Source organism: Bos taurus, chromosome X (assembly GCF_002263795.3).
Source record: "Bos taurus isolate L1 Dominette 01449 registration number 42190680 breed Hereford chromosome X, ARS-UCD2.0, whole genome shotgun sequence".
NCBI lineage: Eukaryota > Metazoa > Chordata > Mammalia > Artiodactyla > Bovidae > Bos > Bos taurus.
The window spans coordinates 126,698,782-126,711,663 of NC_037357.1; the positions used below are offsets into that span (position 1 = coordinate 126,698,782).

The 12,882-nt window shown below is 41.8% G+C and overlaps 1 protein-coding gene across 1 annotated transcript in view; it reads right to left on the reverse strand.

Moving 5' to 3' along the window:
• Positions 1 to 557: 557 nt before the first annotated feature.
• TXLNG (taxilin gamma) overlaps positions 558 to 12,882 on the reverse strand; it is a 43,960-nt gene continuing 31,635 nt past the window's right edge. The window contains exons 7-10 of the mRNA XM_002700387.6: positions 11,620 to 11,694; positions 6,249 to 6,341; positions 4,619 to 4,714; positions 558 to 3,756 (exon numbers count right to left, since the gene is read on the reverse strand). Coding sequence (XP_002700433.1) covers positions 3,466 to 3,756; positions 4,619 to 4,714; positions 6,249 to 6,341; positions 11,620 to 11,694 — 555 coding nt within the window. The 3' untranslated portion in view covers positions 558 to 3,465. The remainder of the gene's footprint in view (positions 3,757 to 4,618; positions 4,715 to 6,248; positions 6,342 to 11,619; positions 11,695 to 12,882) is intronic.

A 12,882-nucleotide genomic window follows, 5' to 3' on the forward strand; every position in this document is an offset into this window, starting at 1 on the left:
TCTTAACCACTGAACTGCCAGGGAATTCTCTACATTGATTTTTAAAGGTGGTTTGGGAAAAAAGCAGCACACTAATCCTAAACTACTTTTGACTTACAGAAAAAGCTTGCCAACTCCTTACGATTGTGCTTAAATACTTATTATTTTCATTTTTGTGTGTGTGTGGTTAAATACTTTTGCTCACCATCAACTAAGGTCTTTCCTATGTGCCTCTGTGTACATACACTCTGCTAGTCAGATAAGTAGCACCTTGGAATGTGCTAAGAGTTGGCCAAACTGAAGAAATCTATAGTCCTTCTGGATTTTTAAAGCTTTGACGACAGCTACAGTGCAGATTTTCCTAGTCCTCTGTTTTAGAGGTTAAAAAAAAGTCCTAACATGTCTGGCTACATAAAACTTGTTTTCTGTCCCCAGCCAGAGTGGCTGGGGTACCAGCCCTTTTTTCTTAAGTCATACAATAATGAAACTACCTTTTAAGGCACAAGGACAGTATCTACAACTGTCTTTGGATTTGATAGACATTAAGGTCACACAGGCAACAAAATACACAGAAGCTGTTAAATTTATCATACATATTTACTTAATCTATACAGAATTGAGTAGATAAAATCAGATTCACATTAGTGAAAAATCTCTACAAAATGTCTTTGAAAAGCAAAACAAGACTGCCTCTTAAACAATTCGTATCCTCATGAAAGACGTGGGCTGTAAAAATAAAGCAGTGTGTTTAGCACAAACTAGAAGATATCTGCATCATTTTTTCACAGTTATTTCCATCTACAGTCTGAAAGAGGTAGATTTTTCTGCAACACCTGAGAATTGAATTGATAACCAGGTGTAATAAAGGCAGTTGCATACATAACTAAAAAATACTGGTCTCGAGACCAAGAAATGTACTCCTACAAGTCTGAGGATGAAATGGTCCATTATCCAAGACCCAAGTTTTCTCTATTCCTTGGAGTCTCCTGCCACTATAAATAATACACATCAAGACTCCATGATGGTGCAACAAATGCAGTTGAAGCAAATTTGACATTTGATCTTTCCTGGGCCAGCCTTAGTAGCATCTGTGTTCTAGAATGTGGTAGAAATGGAGCGTGCTACAAAGCCACAATGCTGGGCTGGCGAGGTGATTGCCCTAGGAGCGTGTCCTCCTCAGAGGGTCCCATTCGTATTTATTCACAGGGTAATGAGAGGAAAGATTCTGAAAGGATACCAAATGCACCCAGACAGAATCCATGTCCTTTAAACACCATGAGAGCATCTAGCTAAAAATACATAGCAAGCCAAAAGCAGCAGGCCAAGTACTGTTAATCACATCGCTTTATAAAGCCCTTGAAAATATGCAACAGGTCCGAGCTTTACGCTCTTCCACACAGGACAAGCACCACAAAGAAACGTGGCGGCTACACAAATGGCTTAAGACAGTAAGAGCTGTACATCCAGCAGAGCGCTTGTGAAATGGGACCATTAGTACTAATTTTACAGTAGAGTATAGTTCTGATATATACCTCCATTTCCTCTCAGGGAAATGAGTCCAATATTTCATTTAGTAGCCAAAGGTGGTGTTTATAAAAGGCTGTTGGAGAAGGATGTTTGTTTTTGCTTCCGACTCATTTTGACAGTAATTAGATAACAGTGGGTTTCTTTTCCTCCACTGTCTGGCCCTTTGATTAACATGACCAATGGTGGAAGCTTAGACGTAATCCTCCACTCCAGGCGCTGTTGCCGACAATTTTCAATTCTTTCAACCCAGTTTAGACCACGAATGTGACAGGACAAATAAAACTTTAACAAAGAGAAAAACCCTTCTAACTGGACAGAAGAGTTTGTTCAGTCCAGTAAGCAATTCAAGAAGTGTCAGTTTGATAGTTTTGCTCAGTGGAATGTGCTAACATCAGTTCTAGTAGAACCTTTTTATTTCATAAAGTATTTCAATGCAAATTATACCAGGGACAAAGTCAAATCTTGTCAGTGCAGCCTGGTTAATGATGTGTATAAACTCGACCACATTTGACATTGTGAAGAACAAAGGAAAGTTATGAAAGAGCAAATCCAAAAGTGATGTGCTACATTTCCGAAGTCCCCCATTCCAAGTGTAGACACCTTGATAATACTGTTTTGTTTTTCCATAAAAAAGAATAAAAACTACGAAAAGGGTGAGAAACAGACTGAAAAGCGTAAGTAATAAATAGATCCTGGCTACTTAGCTCTCTGCCACATTTCCTTTAAATTAAAAACGCTGGTTCCAGTCTGTTTTAGACATGAAATAAAATCAGTTTCAGCTAGCATGTTCATAATTAAAATTCCCTTTTAAAAACCCTGGAGAACTGTGCTAGTTGGACTCAGAATAGTTGGGCACCAACTTTCAAGTAGCCAGAAAGTAGTGGAGGGACTTCTGCTTAAGTAAAGCTACACAATGGTTTACCCTCATTGTCTTAAACTGACAAAGGACTGTTAGTGGCAATTCTCCGTGGGAAGTGGAGGATGTGCACCCAAAATCCCAACTGAAAAGCAAACCACCAGGCTGCCCACCCTGTAGGCTTTCAGGTGGTCCAACCAGGCGCTTCTAACCTGAAAACGGTGATGGGACTATTTTTTAGTCACATAAACAGTAAGCCTGTTTCTCCAATAATTTGCCTATATATACTACTTTGTTTAAATTATACCTCTATGTACAATATTCTGCCAAAACAGAAGTTCTAGGCTTGCGGACATCTCAATTTGTCAAGTGATATATCAAAAAGCTAATTTGAATCAAATATGCTGTGCTTGTTTCTGACCCAAGCCTTCAGTTTTATTGGCATTTAGATGGACAGGGAGGCCTTGCGTGCTACATACAGTCCATGGGGTTGCAAAGAGTCAGACGCGACTGAGTGACTGAACTGAATCATCTTGATTTTCCTTTTGTTTTTTTTTTTGAGTTATATTCTTGGCAGGGGTAGATATTTAAATGAATATTGTTTTCACATCAAGGAACCATTATCAGGGAGTTCACTGGCGGTCCAGTGGTTAGGACACGGTGCCTTCATTGCCGAGAGTACGAGTTCAATCCCTGGTTGGGGAACTAAGATCCCACAGGCCACAAAGCACAGCCAAAAGAAGAAGGAAAAAAGAAGGAACCATTATCAGAACAAAGTTCCCTTGTAATGGTCAGCCCTGGTGAATGAAATTTTAATTCAGACAAAATTCTGTGCAAGGAGCAAGGGAGAGGGAAAAAGGCAATAAGCACATGCATTCTGATGAAGGGGAATGAGGCAGATGTGCAACATGGCTGAGGAAAATGTTAGAGTAAAACTATTCAAACCTGCCAAGCAGCCTCCTGTACCACTTAAGTCCAGTAGTTCTAAGAAAATACAGATATGGTAGAAAAAGTAAGAAAATTTTCACCACAAAACCAAGTTACTACTAACAGAGGAAGTTATACACAAAATAGAACTCTCAATACAGTGATCATACTTGGTCTCAGTCAACTGACTCGATGCCGGGCCCGGCTCCCAGGGACCCGGCCTCAGGGATAACCCGGGCGGCACTCTGCCAGGTGGCACCGGACTCCTCGGGAGGAGCCGAGGTGGCGCAGGGCTGGGCCTCGGGTGGTGCTGGGCCTCCACCTGCCGCCCTCCCGGACACCTGCTCCTTCAGCACCTCCACCTTCTCGTTGAGCTCGTTCCTCTCTGTCTGCAGAGCCCGGCACAGCTTCTCCAGCCGTTCCAGTTTTATTTGAAAGGCCTTGTACTCTTTATCTCGGACAGTTTTCTATAAAAAGGAGAAAAGGCAGGGTTTATTTAACCTAACTGAATATGAATTACATTACTGGATACAACAAATTAAGTCTTTTGAGCCACTTGTTGGGTCACCTGAACATGTTCAATTTCTTCAAACACTTCCTAACATCCAGCTAGCTGTGTTCTGCACACTTAACTATGGACACCAGTTAATATGCTTCTGATGTGACAAAATGAAAATCCCTCTGTCATGTTTCTTAAAAAGAAGCAAAGTAAAAAAAAAAAAAACACACCAGTCTACCTTTAATAACATTCTGTATTGATAAATTAATAAGGAAATTCAAGATATTCACCACCAAAGACTAGCAGATAAAATAAGGGCTTGCTTAAAAACAGAACTCATTTCCATATATATTTCTCTCATTTTACCAGTCCTCAGATGAGAACAAGATTCAGGGTGTGTTATTTAGTGTTTGCAAACCTCAGCTTTGTAAGACTGGCAGAAAGTACTATGCTGCTTTTTTGTAAGGACTTAAGGTAGAGACAGGCACCCGAGTTGGTGGCCTGTGCTCCCACTGAGAAACCTGATCCAGCCAGGTGGGTGCCTGGCGAAAAGGCAGATTCCCTGACCCCCACACCAAGTGAATCAAATTTGCTGGAGCCCAGCAACTCAGGTCTTACAAGCTGGGGATCGTAGCAGGCTGGGTGGTAGGAAACCCAACACCTCACTCAGGGTCCTCCCTACAGCCTAAGTCCTGACGGGACAGACTGCACTCAGCACCACCCCTCTCTGCCCAGCTCTGGCCAGTCCTCAACTGTGACAGCAGTGTGGCAAGGTGGCGTGCTTCCCTAACCTGAACTAATCACACCCTCCTCGCGGGAAGCCACCTCACCTCTTCAGCCATTTGCAGAAGTGCTTTGTTATTGTTTTCCCACTTGGTCCGCCATACGATTGTTTCTTTTTCCAGTTTTTTAATTTTCTTTGTCATCTGTGAATTGACACAATTGCAAATTTAAATTCAAAATGCCGTTTCTTATCTCTACAGCCAACCCCAAACCCTGACCGGTCCTCCCTGCCCACCCCAGAGTACCGCTGGGTGCAGTGTTGGGGGTGGGTAGAGCTCATCTCTCCAACTCCCAGGGTGGTGGTGGCCAAAGCGGGGTTCATACAATGAGAAAAACACATCTCAGCCCCTCATTTTTCAGAGGCAGCGACACCTGGTGGAAGCTGCCCACCAGCACACTCAGCGCTCGCTTGGGCCAAGAGCAACCATCCTCCTTCCCAAGTTGTACCAAAAACATCTGTTCCTGAATTTTCTGTGCATTAACAACTTCATGTGATTCTTGGAAGGAATGAGGTTCCCCCTCCTCCCCAAGATGGAGAGCTCGCCTCCACCCCAACCTCAGAGGCTGCAGCCATCTGGGAACCAGAAGCAGCAGAGGGGACCGGGGACCAGGGAAAAGTCATTAACCAGCTTCCCTAATACGATGATGACCCACCGCTTCAGGTTTTGCTAAAAAATAAAATGGATCCAAAAATCAGAGGAATGTTCTTAACCAACACCGCCAAAGCCCAGTTTTCAGAAATTCAGGACGAGATTTCACTCTGGCGCCAACGAGCTGGCACAAGGACAACCACCCGCCCGCCCCGCCCCCCCCACTGTTGCCATGCCTCTGGCCACAGTCTCTGGGTTCCCCTGATACCTGAAGGGGGTCACCAGAGCCCTTGCCCCCGCCAAGCACTGCCTGAAATACGCCACTTTATGAAGGGCAAGCATTTCTGATATTTGTAAGGAGGAAGGCAGAGAAAGGGCACAGAACTCGCCTCCAGTCACACTGTGGACCTTTAGCCCAGGGCCACGGTCCTGCCACCACCATCTCCCCCTGGTGGTGGCAGGGGGAAGCATCTCCCCCTATGCTTCCACCCCTAAAAGCCCCCGGTGTAAGGATGGACGCATGGGCACAGGTATAGACACTGGGTCTTAGTTTAATATCCAGGATACAGCTCTCCTTATTGTAGGCAGGAAAAAGAACCAGAGCCCAAAAAATCACTCTGGTGGAGGGAGAAAGAATTTAGTGGGAGTATAAAAGAAAAAAAGAAACCTAAAAAGGTAGAAATACCAATGATTATCAACCAACCAAAATACGTAGCTAGCATTCTGAGCTTGGCTTGTCATTAAATACTTTACTTTTCAAGGACACCATGCTTTGTGAAAAGGATTGGAGGAGGGTTGGGGGGTATCACCTGAAGCCAATACAACAGATACAACAAACAAAAAATAAACCACTTTATTGCTAACAACAAATTGTATTTAATAGAGGAGTTAACTTTGGTGGCCTAGAGGGCACTAGCTACATGTGGTACTACTGGGGGCACAGTGACAGGATACGCCGCCACCGGAGGATCGGAAGAGAGGAAGAGAGCACCATAAAAACAGGAACGCACCCAGGCCACGAACATGCTTAAAACGGCTTATATAAAGTCCCTTTTAGGCAAATACTCCACTTAAAATAGGAAAATACCTTTTCCATTTCCTGCCGGAAGGTTGTAAACAGTTCATTGCTTTTTGCCATGGTAGTCTGGAATTCTTCAAACTTATCCATATAAAGAGAAAGCTACAGAAAACAAGTATGAATAATTTAGATGTCTAGGTAAATGATTTAAAATCTCAGACTTTCAAAAAGAACATAACATGGTTAAACATTAGTTACCTGTTCTAAGTGACAGAAATAAGAACAGATGCACACCCAATCCTCAATCCCAGACATCAATGGCTGCAGTTCTAAGAACCTACTGAAATGCACTAAAACTTAGGCGGTTATGTTGATCTCACCATCTTTATATTTAAGTGTTTAAAATATACAAATATTAGCTCCATTCCACCAATTATAATAAAAACTGAAGGAGGTGGAATAGCTTTTAAATTTCATATAACAAATCCTTTATGAAATACCTCCTTTCCTTATATTTGAAAAACTGATCCTTGAAAAAAGATCATTCTTTTGGAATACCACCTGCATAGTTCTTAGCTTGATATCAGAGATATCTCTTTTTTAACGCAGGCAAGATAATGAAACAGAAACCAAAGAACTGGTTTGGTTGGGAGAGAAAGAATTCAGTGGGAGTATAGTTAAGAGGAAAAAAGATAAAAGAGGTATAAACATCAATATTTCTTTTAACTCCCACCCTGAAGGAATTTTTATTCTAGCTGGGAAAATAACACCAACTGACAAGGCAAGCAAAATGTGGAACACGAGTCACTTTTTCCTCCCACAGGATAGGAATTCACAGAAGCCAGGGCTGGAGAAGGCACGGGAAGGGTCAGAAAAAAATTGCTGCTTGTGGCTGAAGCCAGAGCTAGGTCTCAAGGGCAGGCTGAATTTTTTCATTTCAGACAAGGAAGGAACCCTAAGAGTCCACCTAATGTAATTGCATTAGTTTAGGATGAGTAAACAGGCCCAGAGGAATAAAGTGCTTTGCTCAAGATCACACAGTACATACAAAGAAAGCAGAAAAGAATAAAAGACCACCAGAGGCCAAGAAGCAGTATCAGCGACGCCTTTCCACCTTCAGCAGTGCTGTGTTCATAGCAGCAGAGAGAAGCCATGACCAGGGAGGGGAGGGGCGATGTGCCAGCACAGAGCGGGGAGGCTGGTAGCAAGACAGAGGCCAGCTCTGCTGGCTGAGGAGATGCAGACCTAAGGCAAAGCTACCAGTGGCATCAGGCCAGAGGAGGTGATGATAAGACAGCCAAAGCGTGCCCGTGGAAGGGTGAGGCCAGGGGCCAGGATGAATAGAAATTTCAGGGCCAAGAGAAGAGCACAGAGGATTTCTGCACAGAGCAGCTCATAGAGGGGCGCACGGTGAGAGAGTCTCTGGGCTGCTGGCCTGGGGTCGGGAACAGCGATGAGGCTCAGGCGGGTGGACAGAGCAGTCCTGGCACTTGAGGGAGATTCTTAGAATGGTCTGTTTTTATCAATACGGAACATCTGGGTGGACTGTCCCATCAGAGTTCAGTGCTGCCCCCCTCTGGGTAATCAATATGTGACAACTACCATCTTGGACGTAGGAGCCTAGATTACAAAACGGTGGTCAAAACACACCAATAAGATGAAGAGTTCATCAACAAAGCCTGGAAACGGACATGGCAAACAAGAACAGAGGACAAGATTGACTCTTGGGAAGAACCGCACGTGTGGGAGCAGAAAAGGAGGTGGCAGCAAAGGAAACAGTAATGATCAAATAACATGACTCAGGACAATAGCCATCACAGACAAGAGAAGCTGCACTCCTAAGAGTACAACAGAACTTGAGCTGCTGTGAACTTGGTAGAAGGGCCCTCTGGGGCCTTGCGTTAAAGTCCATCTTCTGAAGCCATATATAGACTTTTTATATGTTTTCCACATCGATTCTCTTCTCCGTTTACATGGACAACTGACTTTATAGGGCTAATAAGGGGTTCAAATTTCCTAGAAGCACTGTGGCACAATAATTTATGGTGGAAAGTTCAAAAGACTTCTCCAACTGTCACTTTAAGTTAGGCTAGCTTTTCAGGAAATGAGTGTCACCACATAGTAAAACATGCTCAAAGACCAAGAGCACTCAAAAGATGTGTTCAGGGCTTCCATAGTAGTCCAGTGGTCAAGAATCCTGCTAACACAAGGGTCAGGGGATCGATCCCTGCTCCAGGAACATGCCATGGGGCGACTGGGCCCAGGGACCTAGAGCCTGTACTCCACAACAAGGGTCAGGGGATCGATCCCTGCTCCAGGAACATGCCATGGGGCGACTGGGCCCAGGGACCTAGAGCCTGTACTCCACAACAAGAGAATCCGCAGTGAAGAGTAGCCCCTGCTCGCCGCAACTAGAGAAAGCCTGAGTGCAGCAATGCAGACCCAGTGCATCCATAAATAAACAAACAATTTAAAAGAAAAGAAAGATGTGTTCATAAAGATTCAGGCCAGTCTGCGTTTTAGAACAAATCTAGAGTTCATACATTAAAGAAACTTGTTACATGATAAACTTTCAAAATGAGTAATACATTTTTCATCATCTAGCTAACCTTTTCTGAGAAAGGATGAATTATTGCTACAAATACCTAATTTCACCTGTCTGTAAAGACATGGGAATTCCTTCCTGCACCTCTTTTTTGAGTAGGGATGAAGCATCTGTTACCCTTCTTCCACACAAGGCACACACAGAGAAAGACTGCATTAGAACAATCCTAAGGGGTCTGGATTAAAAAGTGGGGAGGCAACAAAGCAAAGCCTAAAAGCCCAGACAGCTTCATGGGTAAATTCTACCAAACGCTGAAAGAACTAATACCAATTCTTATCAAACTCGTCTCAAAAAGTAAAGAGAAGGGAATACTCCCAAACTCATTCTACGAGGTCAGCATTGCCCTGGTACCAAAAGACAGTACAGGCCAGATAAGAAAACTACAAGGATGGTTCAAATAGGCAAATCAATAAATATATCACATTAACAGAATAGAATGAAAGACAAATCATATGATCATCTCAACAGATGCAGGAAATGCATTTGGTAAAACTCAACACCATTCATGATAAAAATGCTCAATAAAAAAAGCTCAATGGGAAATTCCCTGGCAGTCCAGTGGTTAGGCCCCTGTGCTTTCATTGCTGCGGGTACTGATGCAATTCCTGGTCAGGGAACTAAGATTCCACAAGCTGTGTGGTACGGAAAAAGAAAAGAAAAAATTTCAACAAACTAGGTACAAGGAGGGAACATAAGATAATAAAGGTCATATATGACATACCCTTAGCTAACATCATACCCAAGAGTCAGTGAAAGGTTGAAAGCTTTCCCTCTAAAATCAGGAATAAGACAAAGATGCCCACTATCACCACTTCTGTTCAACACAATAGTGAAATTCCTAGCCTGTGCAATTAGACAAAAAATGAACAGCATACAGATCAGAAAGGAAGACGCAAAACTCTTTGCTGATGACATGATCTCATATACAGAAAATCCTGAAGACCCCACCAAAAAACTGGTAGAATAAATTCAGTAAGGTTTCAGAACACAAAATCAATACACAGAAATCAGTTGTGTTTCTATACACTGACAAAACATCTGAAAAAGAAAAAAGAAAAGTCAAGACAAAAATAAGTGGAAAGATACTCTGTGTTCATGGATCAGAAGAGTCAGTATCATTAAAAAATGTCTATACTAGTTAAAGCCCTATCAAGATTCCAATGGCATTTTCCAAAGAAATAGAAAAAATAATCCTAGAATTTGTATGGAACCACAAAAAAGAAAAAAATTGAGAGCCCCAAAATAAACCCTCACAAATACGGTTAATAATATTTGACAAGGGAATCAAGAATACTCAATGGGAAAAGGACAGTATCTTCAATAAAAGGTATTGGGAAAATTGGATAACCATATGCAGAAGAATGAAACTAGGCTGTTATCTCATACCATTCACAAAAATTAACTTGAAATAGGTTAAGAACTTAAAAAGATCTTAAACTGTAAACTCCTAGAAGAAAACATAGGTAAAAAGCTCCTTGACAGCGGTTTTGGCAATGAATTTTTGGATAAGACATCAAAAGCAAGAGCAACAAAAGCAAAAATCAACACGTGGGACTACACTGAACTAAAAAGCTTCTACACAAAAAACAATCCAGAGTGGAAAGGCAACACACAGAATGGGAGACAATATCTGCAAACCATATGTATCTGATAAAGGATTAATATCCAAAATATATAAGACACTCATACAATTCAATAGCAAAATTAATTAAAATTTGTAAAAATCTAATTAAAAAACCAGCAGAGGATTTGAATAGACATTTTCCCAAAGACATACAAATGGCCAGCAAGTACATGAAAAGATGTTCAATTGTCACAAGTTATCAGGGAAATACAAATCAAAACCACCTGTCAGATTGGCTAAAACAAAAAAGACAAGAGATAACAAGTGCGGGTGAGAGTGTAGAGAAAAAAGAACTCTTGTGCACCGCTGGTGGATTAAATTGGTGCAGCCACTACAGAAAACAGTAAAAAGGCTCCTCAAAAACTTCAAAACAGAACTATCACGTTATTCAGAAATTCTGCTTCTAGGTATGTATCCAAAAGAAATGAAAATAGGATCTCAGGTATCTGCACTCTGGTGTTCCTAATCTGCGTTATTCACAATTGCCAAGGTATGAAAGAAACCTAAGTGTCCATCAACAGATAAATGTATAAAGAGGATGTGGTATACGGACTTCCCTGGTAGTTTAGTTGAGACTCTGTGCTTCCACTGCAGGGGGCATGGATTGGAACCTTGGCTGAGGAACTAAGATCCTGCATGCCATGTGGCACAGTCAAAAAGAAATTTTTAAAAAATATGTGGTATACATACACAATGGAATATTGTGCAGCCATAAGAAGAAAATCTTACAATGTGTGACCACACAGATGGACTTTGAGGGCATTATGCTAAGTGAAATAAGTGAGACACAGAGAGACAAATACTAGATACTGTATGATCTCACTCACATGTACAATCTTAAAAAGTGAAACACAAAGAAACAGAATAGAACGGTGGTTGTCAGAGGCAGAGGGTGAGGAGAAAGGGGGTCAGTACCAGAGATCTCACACAGCATGGTGGCTACAGTTAGGGCCCTGCAGACAGTGGGGCCAACTGTCCCATCTGCCTGGTTCCTGGGACTCAGGACTTTAAACCAGGAAGGTCCTAGGCAGGTCAGGTGGAGGGGGTCACCCTAAATGAAGAGGAAAACTCCAAGAGGGACGTGTGGTCCACTCTCAGGTCTGCTGGGAACAAGCAAAAGCATCTGAGACGAGATTCAAGGTACATGTCAAACGAACCATAGATTTTTTTTTTTCCCCTTACAAATTCTACCACCCCCGCTGTCAAGTTACCTGCTGTTTTAGCTGTATTTCTTGTTGTTTCATTTGTTCATATTTGTGTCTTGATTCTGTTGCTTCTTTTAATAACTAGAAAACAGAAACATTCTGGCAAAATACTAATAGTAATTAAAAGATGACTACAAGGTCCAATATCCAGATAGTCGGGCTTTTTTAGCAAGAACCATGAGATGTTAGATCATGAAAAAGTTGATATTACTACATCTATGAATCAAATAATCTGTCACATCAATTGCTAAATACCTGTATCTTTGATTTGTTCCACTGTTAACATTCACAAATGTAGGAATACACTTTTATTCCTTAGAGAAAGTACCTATGAGGCCTAATAACAAGTTTATAAAACTCAGGGTTAAATTGTATTTTTTTAGATGAAAACAATTAGAAGTCTAACAGAAAATATGTCTAGCAGAAAATATGGGTGGGAATCTTGACATTATCTGGGTCATTCAGAAAGTCTCCCTGGAACTTCCCTGGCAGTGCAGTGGTTAAGACACTGTTCTTCCACCATGAGGAACACAGGTTTGATCCCTGGTCAGGGAACTAAGATCCCACATGCCACACAGTACGGAAAAAAGAAAAATTAGAAAGCCCTTCTGCTCCACGAGAGGCAAGATGAGGCAGAGTGAGAGGGTAGGGAGCAAAAACAATGAAATCAGAGAACTGGTTTCTGATCACTTTTTTTTTTTTTTCAAGTGGGGGAGACTAATAGAATGGAAGCTTTAATTTATATACTTGAGTTTAAGAAAATTATATCATGAAATTACAATGTAGTAGGCAGCTGTAAAATTCAGTTCCTGAAGTAAAATGTCACACTTAGTCCATTAGTCTTCAAAAGTCTTTAAAAACAACCAGAAATACACGCATCATGTGTGCATGTATGACATTTCTACTCCAACTGGGGAAACGACAACTGTCTCTTCAATTATGCAGAGGATGGCACTGTCAGTTCATGTGAAAGTAGACGCTGTGCAAAAAATACATCTCTCTTAACCCTAGACTTGCACTCAGCATGACACGTTCTCATCATGAGGTCCCACTGGGATCCGAGTCTTCATATTTGGCTCACCTTGGGGCCTAAGGGACTTGAGTGAAAGCTGCATGGGACACTTTTCATTACTGTAACCACTTCTTCTGACTTTATTTTTTGGTTAAGCAGGTAAAGTTGAATTTGCATGTATTAAGTATATATACCCAATGAGATTCCACTGTACTCACAATTATTGACAGACAACATAATCTGAGTACATATTCTGG